This window comes from Acartia tonsa, chromosome 3 (genome assembly GCF_053477335.1).
Source record: "Acartia tonsa isolate MP-2025a chromosome 3, ASM5347733v1, whole genome shotgun sequence".
Classification (NCBI taxonomy): Eukaryota; Metazoa; Arthropoda; class Copepoda; order Calanoida; family Acartiidae; genus Acartia; species Acartia tonsa.
In genome coordinates, this window is record NC_137262.1 from 2,092,010 (window position 1) to 2,106,825 (window position 14,816).

The 14,816-nt window shown below is 33.8% G+C and overlaps 1 protein-coding gene across 2 annotated transcripts in view; it reads left to right on the forward strand.

Moving 5' to 3' along the window:
- LOC145313036 (TBC1 domain family member 2B-like) overlaps window positions 1-14,816 on the forward strand; it is a 78,199-nt gene that overhangs the window by 36,832 nt on the left and 26,551 nt on the right. For both annotated transcript variants that reach the window (XM_080152273.1, XM_080152274.1), the window contains 5 exons: window positions 7,987-8,034; window positions 9,229-9,313; window positions 12,553-12,597; window positions 13,002-13,144; window positions 14,716-14,801. In XM_080152273.1, coding sequence (XP_080008399.1) covers window positions 7,987-8,034; window positions 9,229-9,313; window positions 12,553-12,597; window positions 13,002-13,144; window positions 14,716-14,801 — 407 coding nt within the window. The remainder of the gene's footprint in view (window positions 1-7,986; window positions 8,035-9,228; window positions 9,314-12,552; window positions 12,598-13,001; window positions 13,145-14,715; window positions 14,802-14,816) is intronic.

Here is a 14,816-nt window from a genome sequence, read left to right on the forward strand (position 1 = left end):
TCTTTAAATCATTTTAGTGGTGAGCCAGATCGGGGTGAGCCGAAATCAGCCAATCACAGCGCGGCATTTCATAAAATGCTGTGCTCTCATTGGTGAAAAGTTGGCTCACCCCGATCTGGCTCACCACTAAAATAATTTAAATATCCAGCTCTGTTCTCTGATAAAGCTGGCTAAAATAACATTCACCCCTTCCACCCTCTTTACCACATCCCGTCCCCTCATATTTGGATGAACACAACGTACTGAACAATAAATGATGTCCATGTTAGCAACCTAAATCCATTTTGACTTAATTATATTTATCCATGTGACAGGAGCTGATATCTTGTGAGCATCAAATTGAATTTCACACATATTTGTTCCAAACTTACTCTGGTTTAAAATGTGCTTTAAAAAATAAAATAATATTTATATTGTGTGCAACGTGCACAGGGTTTTGCCAGGGGAGGGGGATGGACTTTTAATTGGGTGTATCCAATCACCTTGATTTTACTAGGGGGGGAGACTACCCCATTTTAAATTCATAAAAGCGAAGCTTTTCTAAAATTAGGGTCGATCCGTCCGTCCGACCATGACGGATAGCTTTTTTTATTAAATTAGGCACTTTATAATTGTCCTATCGATTTCAAATTTGCATGGTAATCCCTGTAGTAGTTAGATACAATTTAGAAAGCGAAGCAACTATATAATCGTAACCAGTATGTCCGTACGTCCATTTTCAACATGTTGAATTTTTCACTTTTTTAACAACAAATTTTTATATGATCTAATTATCCGATTGGTCTGATTTTTGGTATATTGATTTCTGGGACAACAAAGTACAATATTATAAGCGAAGCAACTCTATAATCAAGTCCTAAAAAAGTATGTATATCCTTAAACATTATCCTGCATCAAGCAATTTTTCAACAAATTTACTTACAATTTTGCTTCGACTCTTATACATTTATAATCAGATTATTCAGTTCTGACACTCTGTAAGTGTTTATGCTCTTTTGTCCTACCTTTTTTAACAATCGCTTTTATGGATTTTGTCATTTCTTCTAATTTTTAAAAAAGAATAGTTTATATAAAACTTACTATAAGGGGGGGGGGGAGTTTACAGGTAGATCCAATCATATAAGAGAGCTTACAAAAAGAATTAGGTTGATAACTAAAAAAACAAGCCCAAACGGCCAAGGCAAAATTTGGTACCGAATTTTCATTTCCTATAACTGTACAAACTTCCCCCCCCCCCCCCACCCCTTAAAAACCTTTAAAATGACTCTTTTCAAACAGTGTAGTAAAATTATGTATTCCCTTGAATATATACTATAGAAAAGAAACCAGAACATTGTGCAAAAAAACTGTTTGAGAGCATCACTTCACTGTTATGGGATATCATTTACAACTCGTGTCACAAAATAATTGAATTTTTTCACTCACAACACAACTTTCAATCCTCCCCCTTCCCCCTTACTCAAGGTCAAGGGTGGTGGATGAAATATAGATTGAAGTACATTAGGGTGGTGCAAAAATACGATTTTATATAAATATATTATGAGAAGGTGAATTAATGTATTAGTTAATTAGAACTGACAAAGATTTAAGAACAAAAACCTTTTTTAATAACAATTTTCTTCCTCCCCTCCCTTCTAAATCCCGTCATGAAATAGATTTGAGTACATTAGCTGGGTTCAAAATCCGGATCTACTGCAGTTCATGGTAAAATATTGCTGGTAACGAATATTGCCAAAAATCTAAGAATTTTAAAGGCTGCTAGCTGCCAAATGGCTGAACGTACAGATCATACCCGCACACCATTTTAAGCGGTATAAGAAAGCCTACAAATAATCTGAAATAGCCAAGATCCAATGATGCACAGGGAAAGCTTCACTGAAGAAAAAACGCGTAAAATACGCCTTTTTCGCACATTTCTCTGCAATGCGAGATAATTATGCATTATTGATTTATGGCTATTCCGGATTATTTGTAGGCATTCTTATGCTGCTTAAAACAGTGTGCGGGCATGATCTGTACATTCAGCCGTTTGGCAGCCTTTAAAATTCATAGATTTTTGGCAATATTCGTTACCAGCAATACTTTACCGTGAACTGCAGTAGATCCCAAAATCCTGTAATATGAAGAAGTAAGATTTTTTTGTATGTCCGTCAAGCTCTCCAAAGCTTTTTAATTGATTGATTTCTCCATTCCTGGAAAGATTTATATAGCTCATTTGCAGCTTTTAGCCATTTTTTTCTAAGATTTTACATTTAAGATGCACCCAGAGGAAGATTAAATTTATTTTTTAACTAAAATTGGAGAAACAATAAGTTGATATTTTTCTTTTAACTACTTGTCGTTTCAATTGTTTCTATCTAAACAAGATCAGATTAAACAACATACAAAAAAAAGGGAAAAAATGCTAACACTCAAAGAAAATCACGAAACCTTTAAAAATAATGTTTATATTTTGATGCATAACTGACTGACAAATGTAATACAAATCTTAACTAAAATTTCAGCTGTCTATCTTCAATAGCAGCTGAGAAAATAAATGACTGGTGGACAGACATAGGAAATTATTGAGTAGGCTTGTAATCAGAATTACGTTTAATTGACTTACAAATACTGAATTTAAAAGGAAAATAAATATAACTTTTATTTCTCACAAATCAAATTAAAATTATGATGAAAGGAGAAAATTATAATTTTCTACTGTCATTTGAATAAGTTCATTCTATTGAAATTGAAAGGTCACATAAATCAAATGTCATTATTAATGATTTTTATTTAAAATTACAAAAGTTTAAAATTTCAAAATAATTTGGATGTTATTACTTAAATTAATTCTTTTATATTCTATCAATTGATTTCAGTAAAGATAACATGAACTTCCATTTATATCAAGAATGTCGGAGACAATTTTAAATTACATTAAAGTTTTGATTTAGTCCTTGGTTGCAGTGGCGTGCGAAGCACTTTGTCTAGGGGGGGGCATTTTAAAGATTTTGTAAAATTTTGCCCCCCCCTAAATCAAAGTGCCCCGGGGGGGCACTTTGCTTAAGGGGGGGGCATTTTGATTATATATACTAATTTTAAATAAGGGCGTTTTAAGGGGTGGGATTATTTGATTATGGGCCTTCTAGTTCTTATCCCTTCTTCCCCATCCCTTCCCCCATCCCTTTTTCCCATTTATATCCCACATCTTCCCCCCCCCCATCTCTTCTCCCCCATCCCTTCTCCCCACCCTGCAATGACCGAAGGGAAGAGAGCTAGAAAGCATCTTTGAAAAAAAAGTACAGAAGATAATTTAACCCCCCCCCCCCCACCACAAAATATTTTTTATGGGTGGAAGGGGATGTTATAAAATCTCAACAGGAAGGATGAATAACCTCATTAAAAAAAAATTTTTTGGGGGGGGAGATAAAAACACTCATTTTGGAAATAATTTACCAAAAATTAACCTAATATGTAAAACTGATTTTAAATATTTATTTATTGTATGACAACATCTTTAAGTAGCAAAGCACAAAAAAATCATGAATAAGAATACAGACAAGTAAATTTAAAGAGCATCTGTTGAAATAAAAATATATTTTAGGTAGAAAAAGTCACAAATCCTTTTTCCTGTATGTTGTGTGATGACAGTCAAAGTAAATTACATACTGGATGCTCGAATAAGCGAGAAATTTTATTTTTTTAAATATTATAATCCACAAAAAAATTACTTGTCCTTTCATCTACAGATATAAAAATCTCTTAGAAATATAGGGTATAGTCTCTTTTGTGGCAACGCCTCTTAAGGGGCATTTCGTCGTATTTTCATAGTAGCTTTTAAAAGGTTATTCTAGGTTAAGTTAGGTCAGGTGATTTCCCTGCAGGGTTAGGCAATTGGCCCCGCAGGAGCTATAAATAGGTGAAAAGCTACTGTGAAAATTCGACGAAATGCACCATAAGAGGCAATGTCACAAAAGGGACTATACCTGAAATTTAAAAGATACAAATATAGCCAAAAACGTCCTGAAAAGCAGTCCAACCTCCATGAATTTTTAATAGTTAATTATACTCCATAATGATGGGAATGTTAACATTAAGTTTTAGCCTTCTATCTTTAATTGCAGTTGAAAAAATCACATTTCCTACCCTCTTTAAATGGCACTTTAAAACTCTGTTAATTTTTGATTAAGTGGTGTTTCCAAAGATTTATAAGGGCGGTGCATGAAGGGCACCTAAAATTTTTACTCCCCCTTTGAACTAAAATCAATTAAAAACAACAAGAGTGGTGTATTTGATCAGGTTAGGAATATAGAGTGTAGTTAGTTTTAATGGTTTTTAATGAAAATTGCCATAAAAAAAAACATGTCTTTTTGTAAGGGTATGTACACAAAAAAAATGATAAACTTATCCTGAAAATAAAATGACTTCATATATAGTTATTCATTTAGACAGACATACAGTGTTGAGAAAAAGGCTTAGATAAATATCAACGCTGTTTCTTTTTTATATAAATTAAATTTTTGATTAAATATTTGTTGTTTACACATGTTTTTAAAGAAATTAAAACACAATATACAATGCAATGTGATAAAAAGCAGAAATTGTTTGGAAGGGCGCGAAGCGCAAATTTTTTTCTTCAAATATGCAGGGAGGGAGGGGTTTTTGGGCTATTTATTACACTAGTCCCCAATATTTCATATGAAATTTTCTTATTCGTTGGCTCAACAACTTTGGGGACTTTAATAGAATTTTGATTGGTTGGTTAATTAAGTCGAGTTTCCATACATTTCATCCACTAATCTAAATAAGGGTTTGTGACTTTGTGTATCATCATTGGGGATGTACAAAATTTCTTTGGTAAAAAGTTTATATTATACAAAATAAAATACTTCCTATTACCTGGTTTGTTATGTTCAGTGAAAAAAGATTATAACCTAATATCTACACTAATTAAAAAATTTGGTAAGGTTAAATGAATACTAACTGTCTGGTTGGCGCGGAGCGCCAAAAATTTTTTTTTGGAGTATTTCTTGATCTTTTTTTTTGAAACTGGGATAGTTTTGCTTTTTGTAGGGTAGGGGGCAAAAAGGGGCATTTTTATTGACCAGGGGGGGGGCAAAATGGGGCATTTTTCAACATTTAGGGGGGGGCAGGGGGGGCGGTGGCTAGGGGGGGGCAGGGGGGGGGCGTTTTGGTCGCTAGGGGGGGGCGATTGCCCCAAATGCCCCCTTCGGTTCGCACGCCACTGCTTGGTTGGCATTAGACAGGGGACAGGTAGAAGATAATAAATGTATTTTTTCCACGGATCTTAGGGGGCATGACAATGAACGATAAACTAATATACATATATATATACTGCTTATGTAGATAAAATTTATCGGTGAATAAGTTTGTACACTTAAGTTTAAGCAAACAGTTTTTAAAAGCGAAGCTTTTCTATAATTAGGGTCGGTCCGTACGTCTGCAACGGATAGCTTCTTTCGTTAATTTAGGCATGTTAGAATTGTCCTATTGATTTCAAACTTTGCGTGGTGATTCCTTTAGTAATTAGGTGCGATTTAAAAAGCGTAGCAACTCTATAATCACTACCAGAATGTCTGTACGTCCATTTTAAACATGTTGATTTTTTTACTTTTTTAACAATTAATTTTTATGTGATCTCATTATCCGATTGGTCTGATATTTGGTATATTGATTCCTGGGACAACAAAGTATAATGTTATAAGCGCAGCAACTATCAAGTCCTAGAAATGTAAGTATGTCCATTAAGGTGGGTTGATTTACCCCTTTTTCTTGATTTTCACACTTTCCCAAGTTGGCCAAGCTAAAAATATGTATTTCAAAGGCCCTGAAACTTAAAAAATCATTTTTACTCAAATAACAACTTTCGCGCAGCTACTCTAAAATTCGCTGTTTTGGTGTAGAAGCTCAAAATCCTAACTTTCTTATTTTTAAAGCCACAATAATGGTAAACCTATCAAAATGCACGTAAATTTAAACACAAAAACGATAACCTGAAAATAAATTAGCCGGAAAGAATATCTAAAAAGATATAACACATTTTTTTTATCAAATATCATAATATTTTCATTTTTTAAAGATAGCTGTATTTTATTTAATCGTAATAATAAAGTCATGTTTTTTTCTTTTATTTTTGTCTTTCAAGTTTTAACACCCCTCCATCTCCCCTTACTATGATTTTTAGGGGTGTGGGAACTGATAAATATTCTATTCCACTTATTATCAATGATGCAATTGTGTATCATGATAGTCACAAAACATTCATCTTAAGAATTATTTTGATTTATTTTGATTCATTGTTTCCAGAATAGTAGTGTTCAAACTTTTTAGCCAATAATTTTGTTTATCATCATTGGGAATGTACAATGTATATCAATTTATCATCCATAGTCTTAATCCCCTTTTATCCCTGAGAGACATAGATTAATAAAAATATTTAGTCAACCAAGAATTTAACATAAGGGATAAGACAATGGATGATTAATTAATTTAAATCGCCCAATGTAAGTTCAAATCATTAGTGGAAAAGTTAAACATTGCAGATTTGTAAAGCCAACAAATGATATTATTTTATGAAATATTGGGGACCAGTATAAATTATATTCCAATGTCCTTTCAATCCCTGTAAATACCTGTCATAATTATCAAAGAGAAAAAATATTTAAAGCTACAAAAAAAGGGGTCTTAAGGGAAATAAAAATGGACAATAAAAAGTTATACATTCCAATGATTATAAACAAACTAATCAAAATTCAATAAATTAGGAGGTACTTATAGTTTAGGAACCAACGTGGGTACGAAACTTTGGGTACCTGTAATGAACTAATAATCATAAAAACCATTAAAACTGAACAAAAGGAACAAATGTACGAGGGATAAGACAATGGACAGTAAAATTACATACATTCCTATTGTAATTACCCCTTATGTAGATTAAATTTATTGGTTTATAACTTTGTTTTCTACTTGTTCTACAAATACCAGCCTTCTTAAGGGATAAGACAATGAACGATAATTTGAAAAACAAAATTACCTTTTCTTAAATAAATATTATTTGTTAAAAACTTTACATCTAAATACAATAAAAGCACTTGAAGTTTTCGTCAGACTGACTTGCGGACATACAAAGTGAATTATAGAGTAGCTTTGCTTAAAACAATTAATAGATATAAAATAGATAGATAGAATAGATTTTATCAGAGTGGAAAGTTTTCCGTCAATTTCGGTTGCTAATATTAATATAATTTATTGGTCAGGTTGTTCCTACAGTAGGATGGGAGGGAATGGGGTAAAGCAGGTTGATGGGGGTTTATTGTTATATTAACTAGCTTGAAGACACATTTTATTAGTGCATGCTTGAATCCCTTACGTATTATATATCAATTTTTGTATCTTAACATAATATCTTAATTGTCCGTTTATAGGTAAATTTCTAATATTTACGTAAATTTATGTGTTATTGATAAGTATTATATACGACAATGGGGGTTTTTGGGGTCGACTAATTCAAAAATGGGTTCATTTTTTATGTAGAGTCAACCATTTGGTAGATATTTTTTTTGAAAAATCACGAAACCTTACAAAAAAATGGCGTCAAAAATAAAAAATTACGATTATTTTTTTTATATCAGCGATGCTTATAAAAACATATTTTGAATTGAAAATGCAATTTTCTAGGTTATATTGTGCCATATTATTCTCGCCATATTGGGAAAATCACCCATTCCAATATCAACCCACCTTAATGTCCATAAACATTATCCTGTATCAAGCAGCTTTTCAACAAATTTACTTACAATTTTGCTTATACATTTATATTCTGATTATTTAGTTCTGACACTATACAAGTGTTAATGTCCGTTTGTCCTACCGTTCCAGTGCTTCGCTTTTATGGATGTTGTCATACTTGTTTGTATTACGTTTGTCTGCAAATTTTACTCTTTTTATGGTTTAAAAATCTTGGCTAAAATCATCTTTTATATTTAGTAACAAAGATGGAGAGTTTACACTTGATGTTGGAAGCAGTGATAACAGGTAGACAGGCATTACATTAGTTGTAGAGAAGCTACTCTTCAACCTTTCCGCTTGTCCGTATGTTCATTTGTTCATCTCCTATTGTGTAAAGTACTAAGTTTTCTTGTTGGAGCTTAAGACTTTAAAAAGTACTAAACTAAGAAACGGCGGCGGAACCGCCGCTCCCGCTGAAAACCGCCGTTTCCCGACGAATTTTTTTGTCTTTTCTCGCCATAATAGACAATTTTCAATCATCTGAGATAAACTTTTTTTTCAGAAAAATTTTGCTTATATTTTCACGTGACGTAATATTTCAAACATGTCGATATTAAGAAAAATTTGCAAGTGTAAAATCTTACAAGTGTCACGTGAAAATATAAGCGAAATTTTTATGAAAAAAAAGTTTATCTCAGATGATTGAGAACTGTCTAATTTGGCGAAAAAAGGCAAAAAAATTTCGGCGGGAAACGGCGCTTTTCGGCGAGAGTGGCGGTTCCGCCATCGTTTCTTCACAGATCCATATTGCTCTTCACAAAAGCAACTTCTGTGTCGAATTTTAGAGCTGTAACTCTTTTATGGGCTGAGATCATGCACGTTTTACTTGGTTTCAAAAAGTGGCACATCCGCCTTCCCCCTTTTATTTTATACCTAGGGAGGACACACATACTTTTGTAAACAATCTGTAAGGTAAGACTCTAGGGGGCTTGGTGTCGCTTCTGGTTCTAGACCTCTCCACGCACCTTGAAATATACCTCGCTTATGATTGCGGTGTAAAGCGTCCATTCGTCCATCAGACAACCAACCCTTTGATTGCACGACCTTTGTCCTAACTTTGCATGGCAATTAGTGGCGCCTGTTTTAGACCTAGGCATTCACCTTACTCTAAGTATTAATGTCGCGCACCTGCCATAGTAGCAGTAGGAAACATTTTAACGTCTTTAGATATGACGCGGTGTTAAGCCGATGAGATATGAACCTATCACCTACGGAGCTAGAAGAGAGTTTACAAAATAATGGATCTAATAACCATACTATCTATCTATCTAGACAATACTGGTTACAACAGCTACAGAGTGCTAGAAGAGAATACACAAAATAATGGATCTAATAACTATACTATCTATCTATCTAGACAATACTGGTTACAACAGCTACAGAGTGCTAGAAGAATTCACAAAATAATGGATCTAATAACTATACTATCTATCTATCTAGACAATACTGGTTACAACAGCTACAGAGTGCTAGAAGAGAATTTACAAAAAATGGATCTAATAACCGCCTTATGGCCAGATCATCGGTAAGCTATTATAAAAGTTTATTTGGCTATAGCCCCTTGCGTTGCAACGCCTCTTAAGGGGCGTTTTCGTCGTATTTTTACAGTTGCTTTTCCCCTATTTTTAGCCCCTACGGAATCTAACCCTGCGGGGCAATCACCTAACCTTAATCTAAAATAACCTATATAAAGCTACTGTGAAAATATGACGAAATGCCCATTCAGAGGCATTGCCACGAAAGAGACTATACCCATATATTTTAATATAGATTTAAGAAATTCTAGAGGAAAAAACTAAATAAGGATGACAAAATTCATAAAGCAATAAAACTTATATAGGGACAAACGAACATTTACAAGATGCTATTTCTTGGATCAACCAATTTCTTAATTTAGGTAGATTTTAAAAGAAAGGAAAAAAAACTTTTTTGGGGGGAATTTTTCTTTTGGGAGGGTGGTGGTACCCTCCCCCAAAATAGTTATAAACCTTCCCGGGACCTACCCTGTTAATAAGAGCCCGATCGGTTCAGCGGTTAGCGAGATTCTTCGGTACACACAAACAAACAGACAGACATACAAACAGACAGACTGTTACTTTATTATAAAGATTATATAACTTACTCACAATACAAAAATTGTGTATTTTAAGACCTTTTTATAATATTTTTTTGTCAGATTTGCGGTTATTACAATGTATTATGATAATATTTTGTAAATCTTGCAATATTCTCGATTATCCAGATAATATAGGATTTGCCTAACCAACAAAAAGAGTATTTTAACACAGCAGCCAAAAGTTTTTAGATTTTTCTTTTAAAAATTATCCCTATTATAATCTTTGTTAGGTTTTCTAAAATGCACTCTTTGACAGCGAGGGAGAGGATATTTGGCAGTTTATTACACTAGTCCCCATAGTTTTATAAAAATGTTTTCTTATATCATGGTTTGACAACTTTGTGGACTTTTATTTAATTTTGATTGGTTGGTTCATTAAGATGAGTGTCCAAACGATTCAACCATTAATTGTAATTTACAGAAGGGGTAATTTTGTGTAAAAGATTGGAGATTTACATCAATTTTTAGGACTTTGTCTTATCCCTTTAGATCCCTGACTTTTTAATGTTTGAAAGCACGCCTTAGAATTTTTCCAATAAATCTTAAAGTTGATATTAATATTGGCTCAATGACGTAAAAAAGTTTTTTATACTTTTTTCCTTTGTGTTTACAATGATACTTCATGGAATAACTAGCGGCTTCTAGGGGCTTTGCCCCAAGAGGTTTGATCAACCTAATTTTTCGTTTTTTAGATTTTTTGGGAGGCGGGGTATTTTTCATTAATTAACCTTCCTGGGACATATGAGAAGCTACCCTGTAAAGGAGAACCCGATCGGTTCAGCGGTTAGCGAGATCCTTCGTTACAAACAAACAAACAGACAGACAAACAGTCAGACAAACAGACAGACAAACAAACATCGTTCTACTTTGTATTATATTTAGATATCTGAGCCAATTTGAATTAGACCTTATTGGCTAAAGATATTAAATTTGATTTTCAGTCGTTCTATGCAGTAATTAGATGTCTATCAGCCAAAGTAGAAAAAAATGTGTGTCTGTCTATATAATAATTTGAGTATCTTGGCCTTTTTTCTTTGTTTGAAGTATCCGAAAAAAGTTTCCAAATGTTTGTATGACTGTAATTGAAAGAACAGAGGTGGGTTCTTTAAAAAATCTTTAAAAATCTTCTTGGACAAATTTGGTTAAAAATCCTCCAAAATCACATAAAAGGAGGATGTGCATAAGTCCCATTTGGGCAGAGGGGGGGGGGGTTTACTCGAGAACCCTTAGAGCTAGAGGGAGCTAATTTTGGATTTAAGCTTCTATGGGGCCAAAGTTACTTTTAAAACTATCGTCGACCCCCCACCCCCCCCAAAAAAAAATTTTTTTTTTGGGGGGGGCGGGTGGATTATACTAAAGGGTGTTTCTCATAAACGACTTGAGATAAATGGAGCAAACCTTAGAATACAAGTTTTGTAGGCCTATATATGATTTTAGAATTATCCTTGACCACCCACCCACCCCCAAACCCCTAATTGAGGGGGGGGGGGGCGGGTAAAGGGGGGGGGGGAAATGTGGTGACTCGTCACACGACATACCAGCAATTTTATTTTGGGTGCTACTCCTTTAGTTTTAGAGATAATTGGATGAAATCTTTTGGGCTGGGTCACTAGTTACCCCAACTATTGGTATCTTTAAAAAAAAACGGCGGCGGGACCGCCGCTCCCGCCGCCCGCCGCCGTTTTCCGCCGCCACCAAAAAAAAATTTTGTATTGCATTTCTCGCCGAATTAGGCAATTTGGAATCATTTGAGACCATGTTATTTTTTTCAAAAATTTTTCGCCTTACAAGCAACTTAGTCATTTTTTACAAATTCTCGTTTATGAAGGTATATCTTAAATACAGTATTCTACTCTCTTAGTTTTAGAGATAATTGGATGAAATCTTTTTGATTGTGTCACTAATTACCCCAAGTTTTGGTATCTTTAAAAAAAAACGGCACCAAGAAAATTTTTTTTATTGCATTTCTCGCCGAATTAGGCAATTTGGAATCATTTGAGACCATGTTATTTTTTTCAAAAATTTTTCCCCTAACAAGCAACCCTGCGGGGGGGACAGTATGCTACTCTCTTAGTTTTAGAGATAATTGGATGAAATCTTTTTGATTGTGTCACTTATTACCCCAAGTTTTGGTATCTTTAAAAAAAACGGCGGCGGGACCGCCGCTCCCGCCGTCCGCCGCCGTTTTCCGCCGCCACCAAAAAAATTTTCTTTATTGCCTTTCTCGCCGAATTAGGCAATTTGGAATCAGGGTTGCTTGTTAGGGGAAAAATTTTTGAAAAAAATAACATTGTCTCAAATGATTCCAAATTGCCTAATTTTAAAAGTAACTTTGGCCCCATAGAAGCTTCAATCCAAAATTAGCTCCCTCTAGCTCTAAGGGTTCTCGAGTAAACCCCCCCCCCCCCCTGCCCAAATGGGACTTATGCACATCCTCCTTTTACAAAAATTTAAAAATCTATTGTTAATAACCCTTCTATGATTTTATTTAATTTTTGTAGATTTTTAATGTGATTTTGAAGGATTTTTCACAAAAAAAACAATTTTGCCTCTCCAGCGAGTAGCGACCCAATATTTTTTTAAGAATCCATCTCCGTTAACTTTTTTCATTAAAAAAAATTCAGGAAAATTAATCTTATTTTATTTAGATTGGTCTTTTGAGAGAAAAGTTTTCCCAGCCTGATGAAAATAAGGTATGTAGTCAAATCAAACGTTCCTTAAACAACAACGGCATATAATACATCAATTGACAAAAGAAGGGGGGGGGGGGCCGGGGGGGGGGCTTTTAAAAAATTCTATATGCTGTAAAGGTATATGCTCCAACAAAGTACCCCTAGACGCCTCTAGTGTTACTTAAAGTGATAGGGGTTGAATAAGGCTCTCCCCACCCATTTTCTATTTTGGTTTTAAAAAGGGAAAGTAAAAAGATTGGGGGGAAGGAAGTCCCTTTTACAAAACAGTTATAAACCTCTCAAGGACCTTTGAGAAAGTTGAACCATTTCGGTTCAGCAGTTAGCGAGATCCTTCGATACAGACAGACAAATAGAGATCCTGTTACTTTTATATAAGGATACAAATAATGAATTATTTTTAATAGGAGAGTTCTCCGTACCGAGACCTGTTAGCTACTATGGAGAGGCCACCTGACCCACCCTTCACGACTCCAAAGTCAGCTGATTGGAATGCAAAGAAATCTTTCTTTCCAAGCTTTGCAAGGAAACCAAGTTTCAAGCTGGCCAGGTAACAGTTTGTCCTGTATGGCGTTGAAACCGATTAATATCCGCTGGATTAGAACTGGTTCTGAGCCATACTGAAAAGTCATGTATTGTATCGTATTACAGACAATTTACTACGAATAATATAAAATATAAATCATATTATTAATACTATATTTTGTCCAGTACTTCGGGCCCAAGAGAGGCTTTTAAAAGTGGTATTAATCTAATAAATTTTCAATTAACTATCCGCGGAAAGTTGCGATACGATGCGATAAATAACTATTATAAGTTTAAATGTTTAGATAAATTTAGAGTAAAAAATTTTTTTATTTCATAATAAGTTTATTTCTTTAAAAAAGATGACACCTTTTTCAATCTAAATGACATAATCATATTCATATAGCATAATATTCTTATTTTTTAGAATATAATAGCAAATGTATACGCCATTAAAAAATTTGTATACTTTCTTTAATTGTTTCCTAAGTAAGAAATCATTTAATAACATAAAACTCGACTAGGTCATTCATTAGCAATTACGTATCTAATTTTAAATCTCTTCCGTTAATCTTGTACAGAATTTAATCCGGTTCATTGAAAAGAAGACTCTATTGTTTCTTCAATTATATGATTACCAAAATTTGATTTTAATTAATTGAAAATTAAATTACGACAAGAAATAAAATTTATCAATGAATCCAAATATCACTTAAGCTATGTTTCCCAGTCTTAAATAACCAGGACAAGAAACCCTACATTCTATCATAATATGGCTTGTTGCATCGCGTTATTACGTTTGGCAGGTGTACCGATTAAGTCACGGTTATGAATAATCCATTCCGCAGAGCAGCTTTGAATAAAGATTGTACTGTTTAAATGTACCTATTCATTGTTATTCATTAAACTCTTTGTTGAAGTCCAAACAACACAAATTATATTTTTATTTTGAATTTCATTCTCTACCCTTTGGTAAGGGGAGGGGGGGGGGGGTCATGAAAAATATAAACCTCTGCAAACCTTCTAAATGTATTTCGAAAGTATTATTTTTCAAATAGAAAGAAAAAATAAAATCCGGGAGTTTCTTTTTAAGGTTACCTAATAAGTTTGTGAAGACCTCCTTTGATAATTTATAATTCCCAGTTGAGACATTCTCTAATTAGGAGGAGGCCAATTAATGAATACTTCTATTTTTGTAATTCTTTGAAGTAGTACGTTGCGACTTGCTTTTAGTAGCGAAGCTACTTTATAACGCTTTTTCGATGTAGTACGTAGGTCTTTAGTATTGTATGTATAATAAATGGATAATAAGCTTTAGTGAAATTGTCTTATTATAACTTAAAATTCAGCTGGATGTCTAAACTTATTCATAAAAAGACAATCTTTCTTTTTTTAAATTCTTATCGGATTTAAGTAGGATTTAATTAGAGGCTTATGCTTATTTTGAAATTTTAGACATAAAAAATAACAAGAGATTGTTTATCTTCGTTGTTCTATTCCTAACACACTTACCCCAAATCAACAGCTTTATCTGTTGCTAAAGCTAAAAATGCGCGGATTTTTTAATTTTTTTTTATTAATTTGTTTTAATTTTAGGAGTTCAAGTGATCGTACCCCTTCTCCAGTGGGGGCGGAGCCAAGATCACCTCCCCCCAGTAAACCTTCACCCACACATATTCAAGGTGAGCCTACCCCCC